The sequence below is a fragment of the Camelina sativa genome, chromosome 9 (genome assembly GCF_030686135.1).
Source record: "Camelina sativa cultivar CO46 ecotype springtype chromosome 9, ASM3068613v1".
Taxonomy (NCBI): domain Eukaryota; kingdom Viridiplantae; phylum Streptophyta; class Magnoliopsida; order Brassicales; family Brassicaceae; genus Camelina; species Camelina sativa.
In genome coordinates, this window is record NC_141888.1 from 20,377,671 (window position 1) to 20,390,246 (window position 12,576).

The 12,576-nt window shown below is 35.2% G+C and overlaps 1 protein-coding gene, 1 long non-coding RNA gene and 2 pseudogenes across 3 annotated transcripts; 3 read left to right on the top strand and 1 right to left on the bottom strand.

The window, feature by feature from the left end:
• Positions 1-75: 75 nt before the first annotated feature.
• Positions 76-3,501, top strand: LOC147938388 (uncharacterized). Its single transcript, XM_087467733.1, has 8 exons — positions 76-223; positions 808-835; positions 1,047-1,209; positions 1,319-1,491; positions 1,741-2,020; positions 2,114-2,262; positions 2,939-3,104; positions 3,185-3,501. Exons 1-7 carry the CDS (start codon positions 176-178, stop codon positions 3,094-3,096), a joined length of 999 nt encoding a protein of 332 aa, XP_087323859.1. The 5' UTR covers positions 76-175; the 3' UTR covers positions 3,097-3,104; positions 3,185-3,501.
• A 569-nt stretch (positions 3,502-4,070) lies between these two features.
• On the bottom strand, positions 4,071-5,543 carry LOC147938389 (zinc finger BED domain-containing protein RICESLEEPER 2-like; annotated as a pseudogene).
• A 2,423-nt stretch (positions 5,544-7,966) lies between these two features.
• On the top strand, positions 7,967-9,546 carry LOC147938390 (uncharacterized). The gene is made up of 2 exons (XR_015564960.1): positions 7,967-8,254; positions 9,254-9,546. It is a non-coding gene; the product is annotated as an uncharacterized LOC147938390 (long non-coding RNA).
• Positions 9,547-10,031: 485 nt separating this feature from the next.
• On the top strand, positions 10,032-12,357 carry LOC147938391 (exocyst complex component EXO70H1 pseudogene; annotated as a pseudogene). Its single transcript, XR_015565773.1, has one exon. The product of XR_015565773.1 is annotated as an exocyst complex component EXO70H1 pseudogene (transcript).
• The last annotated feature ends 219 nt before the right edge of the window (positions 12,358-12,576 follow it).

Consider the following 12,576-nt stretch of genomic DNA (forward strand, 5'->3'; position numbering starts at 1 on the left):
CTAAACCTATTGTTTATTAAATATTTGACTCAATTACAAGTCTTTTTTAAACTGAACTATTTCTTAATAAATAAGAGATTCAGACAAAGAGTTTTGTGATATTTTCCAAGACGGATCTAAACGTGCTTATTGACTTATTCTGAAGGTTTTATTTTTCCCACCATTTCTCCAAGTCATGGCAGAAGAGACGAAAGGGATGACCTCCGAGATCGGATCACATCAGGTTCAAATAACTTAACTGAACTTTTCTATTTCCGTAAATTTTGCGATGATCCGTATATTTTTCATTGGGTTGACTTTTTTGTTGTTGTAATTTTCGCAATGTATGATGAATTATGAGGGTGTATACTAAGGGTGTATACATTGATTTTGAAATAACATGTTTTATCCTTGGATTTGGATCCTTCTATTTTACACTTTCAAATCCATACAAATCCATTTAAAACATAATATGGATTTTGAAATTCAAAAACAAATCATTAAATGAATAACATGGGATTTGAACAAGTATTTGTAAATCATAGAACCAATAACACATAATTTTGATAAGTATTTTAAAATCAATGATTGAATAACACATGATTTTTGGTTGGATTTCTAAATCCATTAAAATCATAGAACCAATAACCCCCTCTAAAACATAGTTGTATATTATAATGATATTGTTGAACCGTCGTCAAAGTGAATAAACGCAAGTGCACAATCTCCGATGAGTCTTTGAGTCGTTTCTTCTGAAATAACTCATATATTGATCAGTGTTTAACTTTTTATTTTCTTTCCTTTTTCTGATTTTCCATTTGAATACAGGAGGATCATGTTTCTGGTATAGACAAAGGTGCGGTATCGTTGATGTAATTACCAAAAAGATGGAGAACATAAATAGAAAGTTATATAATTTTTTTTTGTCTAACTAGAAAATAGAAAGTATCATAAGAAAATCTTATGTAAAGATAAATAGAATCGTAATTGAAGTTGTAAGATCTTAACCACGGGAAACTTTATAACCACGGGAAAATCTTAACTAACAACGAAACTAACTTTTAAAGGGTCGCAAAAACACGAGAAGCTCAAGATACCTTTACATGCATATTGGAGAGTACGTCGTCCAGCAACTTACAGCATCACGTTCGACACTTATGCCAAAATGGCGGAGCTGGTAAAGGATGGATATTACGAGTCCCTTCCTTTCACTTCCGGTGGATATACTTGGTACGTCATTCACGTCAAGACCATTACAACTTCAAATTTTGGTATATTATATTATATGTCTATAATTGTATCCCTACTCTTTTGTTTTTGTTTAAATAAATATTAAAAGGACGTTCAAATTCTACCCAAACGGAAACAAGGGGGAAGGCGCAGTGCCAGGATGGGTTTCGGTTTACACAAAAATCGATACCTCAATCTTCGTCACAAACCCACAAGATGTGTATGCGGATATCAAGTTCTTCGTCTTCGACGGTTTCCATAAAATCTATTATACACACCAAGGTACGTAGGAACTTGATTTATTAGAAGGATCAATACATTGGTACGTAAAACTAATTGTTTTTTTCCACAAAATATATCCAAGTGATGCAATCATGCAAGTCTAACTAATGGCCGTTACTATGTTTTTCTCAACTCTATTGGTCATGACCACATACATTTAATGTCTATTCTTTTTGGTTAATGAGAAATTGATCGATTTAAGGCTCCTATATAGGAAAGTTTCTCAAAATAGTTTTTTTTTGGCTATAGAAAGTGAGCCAGTAAGGTTTGATAATGAAAATTCGGAGTGGGGAGTGGCGAATTTTCTGACCACGGGATGTTTCGTCGACGGAGCGTCGGTATTTATTTACGACGGAGGGAAATGTCAAGTTGGAATAGATATCTTCGTTGATCAAAGCTACCAGAGGGAAGTTTTCTCTTATGACGAAAACGTCACCAACCCCATTTTCACTTGGAACATCACCAATTTCTCTACCCTCTATCATAACTCTTACACATCCAATACGTTTTCTTCTGGAAACAGAAACTGGTGACTCCCTCTCTCTCGCTCTCTCTTTACACACCTACACTCTCTGATATATAGCTAAATGTTTGTTAATTTGATGGGTTTAATGAATATTAGGGTTTTGAAAGTGTATCCAAATGGATATGGTGTTGGAAAGGATAAATATTTGTCACTCTTCCTGATGAGTGAGAATAATGAAATCAATTACGTTAAAGCCACGCTACGAGTTCTAAACCAAATTACATCCCGCAATGTGGTGAAGCAAGGTGAGTGCATAGTTCTCTTAATATGTTCTTTCATGGCGATATATGTTTCTATTGTGACAACAAGTATAATGTGATATATCCGAGAATGAAAAAGATTTTAATGTATTTTTAAAGAGTTTAATTAACTCTACTTCTACCTAAACTTTTATTCTACACTAGAATTTATTAATCAATCTATTGAGTGACACTAGTATTTAATAGAAACTATAAAATACAAACTTGAATAACACTAGAATTATATGGAAACTTCAATTCATTCAGATTATCATGTTCAACCCCACCCCACCCCATTAAGAGATAAAATAAAAGACAAATGATACCTTTATTTAATATTTTACAAAATATATTATTACAAAGTTATATCAAAGAAATAGTCATTATGAAAGATATATTTTCAATATCATTGCAAAAATTAATTTCTAATATTTTGTTTTGCAATTTATTTCCTATAATCATTTTAATTGAACTAACAAACATGTTCAACCCCACCCTTCCTATAAGATCTGAGTTCGCACAGTTTCGTTTCGGATCCTGCAAACTGGATTTTCAAATCATTTAAAAATTAATGACATTTTTAAAACATTTTTATCTGTGTTATTGTGGAACTAATTATGGTTAATATAATTTTAATTTTAATTGTGTTGCTTTTTTTTTTCTTTTTCTTATATATGTTAAGTTGAGGGATGGCCCAATGCAGCAGAAAATGGATGGGGTTTCCAGGAGTTCATAACTCTTGCAGATCTTCAAGATAAATCCAAAGGTTTCGTTGTGAACGATATGCTTCAAGTTCAAGTCGAGATCACGGCCTTCTCTAAACACACTCCGATTAACTAGTGTCTTTGGTGAGCCCAAAAACAACTTATCTAACCTCTTTCACTTTTTACTTTTTTGTTTTTTTCTTAACAATGTCTTTCATGGAAAGCTCAAACCGGAGATCTCTTGAACCTGCTCTAGACGTTTTATCATTAGTGGATCGCCGGAGCCATGTGATGCGAGACCCGCTACCTCTCTTTTGTTTTTATGTCCAAAATAAGAAAGGTTTCTATAAATCTTTCCCCACAATCTACTCTTCTTTTTATCAAAATAAAAAAATTTACTGTTTTGTTTATACTCCATGTGTGTCCAAAATAATAAAGAGTTTTGAAACTCTTTTCCACATTGTGTGATTATCCATCCAATTGTTTCTAAATCGTAGTACTGTATATATAATAAGACTATTACAAAAAAAAATTCGATTAAGGTGACTATTGGACATGAACTTCATTTTTTAACTCTGAATGAATGAGTTCCTCTTTAAATATGTATATTCGACAAAGTAAATACGTCATCTACAAATTAATTAGGCTTGGACATTTGGGTGTTCGGGTCGGAGTCGGGTTCGGATAATTCGGGTTCAGGTTTTTCGGGTTTACGAATATAAGATCCGAACAGGTGTTCATATAATTTCGGGTCGGGTTAGGTTCGGTTTCTATCGGGTTTGGATTATTTGGGTATTGACTTTAAGAAACCTGTAATATATCCAAAATATATTCGGTTATGGATAGTACCTACTCAAACATATCCAAAGTACCCACAAAAACCTGAAATGTACCCACAAAACCCGAAAAACCTTAAATATAACTGTACAAACAGTTGTATAATCTAACAAATTCAATAAGAAACAATGAACTAAATGAAACTGAGCATACCATGTCTCGCAAAACAAATGAAACAGAAACTGAGCATACCATGTCTCGCAAAACAATTAAAACACATACCATGTCTCGCAAAATAAGCATCCCAACAAAGAAAAACATGACTTAAAATCTTTAAAAAATGAAACTGGTAATGATAAACTGATAATACTTGTCTAGTGAAAGAAAAAAGAAAGAAACAAAGAAAGAAGAATCATCCCAGCATGTCAGCCTTTAACACATTATCCATAGATCATGACCAGTTACATCAAACCAAACATTTTTAAAACTAAAACTCACTTGAAAGAACAAAACTAATACTTGTCTAGTGAACTTACCGCCGAGTATAATGTCTCCTCATGAGTCTTTGGGTCCTAGTTGTTTTCATTTTGAAACTCTGAAAACAAACAACAAATGTTACTTAACCGTTAACACTGAAAAAAAAAACAGAGGTTTTACAAACTTAAACGTAAATGTAAAACTTACCTTTCTGAAGAATATCAAATAGTTCAATATCAGCATGATATGTGAGTTTGCAAGGCAATCTTTTTCATTAATTTTCATATCTTGTTTCATCCATTGCTCAGTGCACATCAACACCTCCAACATGTAATGAGTTAAACAGCTCCTATGAGGCTCAATGATTCGACCACTAGTGCTGAAAGCACTTTCAGAGGCGACAGAGGACACTTGCATTGCAAAAACATCATTTGCAATTTCAGATAAAACAGGGAACTTCTGACTGTTGAGTCTCCACCAAGACAAAACATCCCATTCTATTCCAGGAAGGGTTTTAGGAGTCTCTATAGCATCCTTGAGATAAATATCCAACTCATCCTTTGTTTCATCATCAAGTCCATTTTCCTTCCTTAACCATTTCAGCGTAAGCATTGTCCATCCTTTCAAACTCAGATATTTCTTCTGCAAAGTCACTTGAGACTGATTCAAATATAAACCGATCTTGTGTAGCACCAGGAGAAGATGGAATCGATTGAGATGATTGTGTGCTTGATCTTTTGTGGTTGACACTATACTCCTTGAACATATCTTTCATGACATCATGAACAAATGTGCACATACCCTTAGCTTCTTGACTATCTTTTCCATAGAGTTTGTCAAAGCACATCTTAGCAAACTGCATTTTCTGTCTAGGGTCGAACACACTAGCAACAATCAACATCTTGTTAATATTCTTGATCCCTTCCCAATACTTAGTAAAGTTCTCTCTCATTTCAGTCGCCATTTTGCTTAGATCACTATCATAGCTATTGCTCAAAGTCGTGAGATTCTTCTCTATAGTGACAATTTCACCATAACACTTGTACGAACAAGTCTTAGTCGAAGCTGAGACAACCAAAGTAGCAGTGTAGAACAAGCCAAGAAACTTCACTAACCTCTCTATTGCCCTCCAAACCGTGTAAGAAGGTGGTCCTTTCCGTTTCACCCCATTATCAAGTTCCATGAAGTAGTCATTATATAACTTTTCTTCATCCTCCATCTTCTGGAAAGCATAGTCAACATCAAGTATGTAGAATTCCACCTTGTCTTCATATCCATTGGCAAACTCCCCCTAGTCATCTTCCCTGAAACAACCTTTTGCTCAAATGAGTCACATCTTAGACCTGAAGACCGAACATACTGCACTCCATTGCGAACAGCTGCCATATTATCACCCACTTCAGACAAACCATCCCTAACAATCAAGTTGATGATATGAGCACAACACCTCATGTGCAAGTAAGTCCCATCTAACACTAAAGAATCATGCCTCAATAACTTAAATTCTTCAACAAACTTCTTCAATCCAGTACTGTTGGCAGTTGCATTGTCGACTGTGATGGTGAATAACTTCTCTATGCCCCAATCAGCAAGACATTCAAGTAAAACCTTTGATATTGTGTTGCTCTTGTGATCCGTGATATACTTAAATCCAAGAATCAATTTCCTTAAGCACCATTCTGCATCCACAAAATGCACAGTCATCACCATGTAACTAGCTCGTGTAACATTAGCAGTCCATATGTCAGTAGTAAGAGACACTCTATGCTGCTGAGAAGATAGCCAAGCCTTCAAAGATGCTTTCCTGGCCAGATACATCTGAATTATATCTCTATTAGCTGTTCTTCTTAAATGAGGCTTGAATAAATTACACTTGTTGCAGAAGTGTTTCCATGCCAGACACTCAATAAACGCAAGTGGCAATTCTGCCAAAACAAGCATTTCATTTTAAGCCTCTCGGAAGACACTCTCTGTTATTCTTCCATCTTGCAGCTTTCCATCATTACTAATAACAGCTTGTGTCTGACGCCCTTTCCATGCCTTGTACGGTTTACATGTATCCAAATGCTTCTTCAAGTTTGAAGTCCCTTGATTAGTTGGACATACAAGGGACTTCTTGCAATAGTGACAATTACCCAGATTCGGATTCTTCTCTTGTCTTGTGAAATGGTTCCAGACTTCAGACCATTGAACAGGTACCTTCTTAGGTTTACCACCATCATCATCACCTCGTGGAGCTTCTTTCCTCTCCCCTTTACTTTTATCAATCGGCGGAGGAGTCTTACACCTATCTCCTTGTCCTTGTGTGTTCTCATCATTGGCGTTGTGGTTGTTCAAAGAATCCATCTACTGCAGTTGAAAGATAATCAGATTAAATCATTTAAACATGTATGAATAACAGCTCTGCAACAACATCACACAACATTACATTCAAAGCAAAAAAAAAAAAATTATATTTAGAGACATCAAAGTCGACAAATCAAACCGTTTGATCTAATAAACAATGCATAAGAATCACACTTGAAATTCACACAAGATCAGAGTAGTAGTAGCAGCAGCAACAAAAGTCTGAAACTTCAGATTCGATTTATCTCTCTAGCTAAGAACTATAACACTAGCAAGCATTCCCATTCCCTGTTAATTAAAAAATCGACACTCCACTTCAGATTCGATTTATCTCTCTAGCTAAGAACTATAACACTAGCAAGCATTCCCATTCAGATTCGATTTTACTACTCACAATATAAGCTTTATATGAATAACAGCTCTGCTACTCACGATACTACTCATTTACATAGCATTTGAAAAAGCAAACAATTAAGTTATGCATCTAAAGTTCTAAATTAACAGCTATGAACAAAACAAAGAAGAGAATTTGACCCAAAAAATCAAATTCAATGTGAATCAAACAAATACAAATTCGACCAAAAAAAACCAAGTACAAAAATAGTATCAATTAATCAACAGAGTTTCAGACATAAACAAATCAATAATTAAAAAAAAAAAAAAGAGAATGAAGCTTACAATTAAGCTTGCCTGATCGACTTCTAGCTCCCTATGATCAGAGAACCCAACGATGAAGCTAACAACGGACTTAGGTTTTGGGGATGGGTTTTGGTTTATAAAACCAAAAGATTCTTGAAATCGGACAAAATCAGGCAAGTTTGACATGGTTATGATTTTTTAGGAAGATTCACAAGGATTCGGAGAGGGAGAATAAGGCAAACGGTTTTATGAAATCAAATCATATGCGATGCGATAGGGATAAGGTGAATATGCTGTATAATTATCCTCGGGTATAAACAGGTATCGTCGGTTCCTCGGGTTTGGTTCAAGTAATACTCGATACCCGTGGTTATTTGGAAACGAAAACCGATTGGTTATTTATACAGAATCGGTTTGGGTCGAGTTCGGGTTTTTTGGATCGAGTACAGGTTCGGGTCCTCGGGTTCGGTTTATTTACCCAGGCCTAAAATTAATGTTATAGAACCGGGGGAAAAGAGAAGACTAAAATGTGTATGTCTATCTTTAAATTTTTTTTTCAAAATGTATATATGTCTATCATCTGTCTTTTGTATATTTATTATATTTTAGAATTTAGAATATTGTATCGAGTATACACACTTTTGATCCACTCCCCTCACCAAAATTTCTCAACAACTACATAAATTCTAACCAGACACATATATCGTTCCTAATCCATAACACCCGTGTCTGTATATTACATGGCTCATGCATTTTAATCACTCTCCTATCTCAAATCAGATATAGAAATGACTTCTTTCAAAAGGATTTTGCAACCACTCTCACTTCTCTTATTAACTCTGTTCCTCACTTCCGTTACTTCCGGCCGTTACCTAATCGACTTCGATCCTGTTCCGTCATCTGCCAGCACCCCATTGGAAACTGACTCCAATTGTACCAGTGCTAGCCTTTCGTTAGGTTACAACGTCCCTTTGACCAGTAACAAAACGACGTCTGATCAATCGAGAGCCGTCGTACAAATGTCCGACATAATCGGATGATAATCTCGTATATAGGTACAATACAACACCGTAAAATTGTCGATTAATATATACAAAATACAAATTATAGAATTGTTTATGTTACAATACTAGATATTCACCCGCGATACACCGCGGACTATTTTTTAATAAAAAAAAACGTAATTTGTTTTATAGATTAACTATATATATAACTAATGTTTAATTTGTATTTTTTTTTAAATGTGCAATCCTACAAATATAGATATATTAGTTAGTATAAAAATTAGAAAGTATTTTGTTAGTTGTATAGAATAGGAATGTTAATATATGTTTTGTTCAACCTTAATATATGTTTTGTTCATATATTTATAGAAAAGTAGATGTTATATTCATAAAATATAAACAAACCAACAAACCAATTGATCCGTGGTTCAACCGGTCCGACTAATTGACCCATCAACCCGAAAGACTTCCGGTTCACCTTCCTGTTTGGTTTTAAAAACATTGTTGTTTATTGATTAGGCCTATTTTTAAGAAATGTTTGTATGGAGAAAATATTGTTTTGTAAAATTAGAAACTTAATATTAATTTAATTAATTATAAACTTAATACTTAATTTTAAAGGGAGTGGTTCCGATTGTTTTAGAAATTTTATTAGGATAGGAAATCTTGTTTCCAAAAATCAAAACTTAATATTAATTAATTAAAATAAAAAAATGTATAATTAAATACATAGATAGTAAATACACATTATAGGATTGATAATAGGGTAAATACACATTATAGGATTGATAATAGGGTTTTCTTTAACCTTACACTATTAAAATGACTTTAATTTCTACATTTATATTCAAATAATTAAGTGTAGAAAGACTACTATTTACGATCAGTTTAATGTAGTATATATTATTTGATGATGTAAAATGAATCGTCGGGTCATATAATTTTTTTTTTTTGAATAATTTTAAATTGTTGGAGGAGGGATTCGATGGGTCATATAAATTAAATAAACGAGATACTTAACTTGTTTCTTTATTTGGTGAAACTTGAAAGTGATGAAACAGGAGTTTTATTAGTTGAAGATTTCCAATTTTCATAGATCGGAGGGGTAAGTCCGCCCACTCAATCCACCAGCTCCTGCCTCCTGTTCGGGACCATTGTGGTTAATTATAATATTCTCAAGGTGTTTTCTTTCGAAAATCTTTTTTAGTTACAGTTTTTGACTTGATCAAAACACAAGATTTGATATATCCTTTCGTGGAATTACTCCAATTGTAAGAACAAAGAAATTACGAGTTTCTAATGACCACAATCCAAGATCAAAAGTACTGAGCTTACAACAAAAATATACGAGTTGTTTTTGTTAAAAATGTACAGAACCAACGATATATACACACAAAGAATCTACTTGGTAACATTAAAATGGTGTTAACTAACTGAAAAATAAACCTTTTAAATTCTAAATTGTCTCATCTTACATTGTAATACATGTTGAAAGTGAAAACATGGATGACTGTCTTTTTAAAGAGTATTGGTTAAAAATGATGCCGTTGTCAACTTGCTATATACTTAGCGGTCCCTTGACTTGCCTACACGACAACAACCTTGTGAACGACTTCACTTTTACAAGTGTGGTCCGTGATTTGTTAAGTACTTTAAGTGCAATGTTCGAATCACCCTAATTTTTTAAATATATAAATGAAAAAGAAAGAATAAAACAGCTAACTATAAACACTTTACACGTGCGAATTTGTAATATCAATGTTTGTAATATTTAGAAATACCGTAATACAATAGTTGACGTTAAAGAAATATAAAAACTAGTTGTACTTGGTCACACTCCACTACTAAAAAAGGATTCAAGGAGCTTTTGTTTCTGTCTTTCTGATATGCCTCATTTTACCCAATAATGAAGGAACCCGTCATTCCACTTGTATAGAGTAACATATACATTTCATTTTATATGATATCCTGATATTGTCTTTACATCTTTTGTAACCGTCTTCTCACCTTATCTTCTTCGGTTAAATCAAAAGTGTCTTCACTAATTAGGAAAGAGAAATGGGAAAACATTTATTCCGATCATCGTCTCCTCCTCCACCGGCGAAACCAAAGCCTCACCACACACTCGTAGACTCAGTAATGGAGGAGTACGAGTTCGAAGTCCAGTCTCTAATAACCAAATGGACTTCGCCAGAGTCTATTGATCAGTTTCTCTTCTCCTCAAGTAGCCACCAAGAAGCAGAGCAGTTCGTACGAGCCGTAAAGAACTTGTATAACTCAATGAACTGTCTAGTTTCCGTTACACCGGAGTCAATAAACCTTAGCCGTGGACAAAACGTGATGAAGACGGCGATGAAGCTTCTAGAATCAGAGTTCTGCCGCGTGTTAAAGGAGAATAGAGAGTATCTAGATCCTGAATGCGTCTCTATTCGTTCATGGAACTCATCAAGGTTCAGCGTTTCTACTCCGAGTACTATTTCTGATTCCAATGGCACCAACGAAGGTTACTTCGCCGACGAGCATAGATTCTCCGGAGGAGACCCTAACGCGATGGATGATCTAAAAATTATCGCTGAGTGTATGATTTCAACAGGACACGTCAAGGAATGCGTTAGGGTTTACAAATCCGTACGTAAATCTATTGTGGATGCGACGCTACACAGTTTGGGAGTGGAGAGGTTGACTCTACGTCAGATACAAAAACTGAACTGGAAGGTTCTTGAAACAAAGATCAAGCCATGGCTCCGGGGAGTAACGTTAGCGGTTCGGTCTCTGTTTTACGGGGAAAAGATTCTTGCTGAACACGTTTTCTCTAACTCCTCCATCTCGGAGTCCTCTTTCACTGAGATCACTCAAGAAGGTGCTTTTACCTTGTTTGGTTTCCCTGAAAATGTAGGAAAATTCAAGAAACTAACCTCTGAGAAAATGTTTCGCATTCTTGATATGTACGAAACCCTAACCAATCTATCTTCAGACATCGAATCGATCTTTACCTTCGATTCAAACTCCGTCATCAAATCTCAGGTCGCTGGATCCCTCGCGAAGCTCAGCGAAGCCGTTAGATCAATGATGTCAGACTTCGAAACGGCGATTGAGAAAGAATCATCCAAGAAACCAGTAAACGGGGGTGGGATACACCCGCTTACACGCTACGTTATGAATTATCTCACTTTCCTAGCTGATTACAGTGACTCCATAGCTGTGATCTTCGAGGACTGGAAGATTAGTGTATCATCTCCGTTGCCTAAAACTCTGTTTCCTTGCGGCAGAGGTTATGAAGCTAAACCGGAGGATCTGTACTCTTCTCCGGTCTCCGTACGCATGGCTTGGGTGATTCTTCTTACTCTATGTAAATTAGACGGCAAGGCTCAGCCGTTTAAGGATATTGCTTTGTCTTATCTCTTCCTCGTTAACAACCTCAACTACATTGTCGTTAAGGTTCGAGCTTCGAAACTGAAGCTTCTCCTCGGTGTTGAGTGGGTGGCGAGTCATGAGGCTAAGGTAAAACAGTTTATTGTAAAGTTTGAGAAGCTTGCGTGGGGGAAAGTGTTGACGTCACTCCCGGAGGATCCGACGGCGGAGATGTCATCGGAGGAAGCAAGTGGTCATTTAGTGAGTTTTAACATTGAGTCTGAATTGGCGTACCGGAGACAAATTTCGTGGGTTGTACCGGATTCGAAACTCAGGGATAAGATTAAAATCGGGTTGTCTCGGAAGATTATTCCGGTTTACGCTGAGCTCTATAACCGGGTTGGTTTGTTTAAGGACAAAGAGATGTTTAGTGAGTTAATTGTCAGATATACCCCTGATGATTTGGGAAATTATCTCTCGGATCTTTACTTTGTGACCAAGGACTCAGTGAGTGTTTCATCAAAATGATGAACAGCCGTTTGGAGAACTTTTGATCTTGTGATAATTACTTTTGTAGATTGTTATCTTTTTATTTCATTTTAGAAATCTTTATTTTTGCATGAGGTTTGTTGTTGTAGTGGAGTGATTGATTTACTATTTTTAGGTTTTTACCCTACGTGATTAGCTCAGCTGTGCCTAATCATAAAGTTGTGGTTTTTTATCCACTTTTTTTTCTTGCAAATAATGTAAAGTTGATTTTATTCGCTTTTCTACCAATAAAATATTCGAGTTTGGATATGACATCCAAGATTTGTGGGGATGCATACAGTATAATCATGACTTGTGAAACAACTTGTGAAATTTTACCAAAAAATATAAAATCATATTCATATGATTAAATCTTTTAACACATACCTTTTCATTGCGTAATTTGATTCTCACTCTGTGATCTCTAGTGTAGTGCGTGCTTTTGATGATGACTTTTGGCAGTTTTAGTTTGGAGCAGAGAACACAGGGCAATT

Coding starts and splice junctions, on each gene's coding strand:
- LOC147938388 (XM_087467733.1), top strand. CDS start 176: ATGGCAGAAGAGACGAAAGGGATGACCTCCGAGATCGGATCACATCAG. Junction 836..1,046: donor TGTTTCTGGTATAGACAAAG/GTGCGGTATCGT, acceptor TAACTTTTAAAG/GGTCGCAAAAACACGAGAAG. Junction 2,021..2,113: donor TCTTCTGGAAACAGAAACTG/GTGACTCCCTCT, acceptor AATGAATATTAG/GGTTTTGAAAGTGTATCCAA.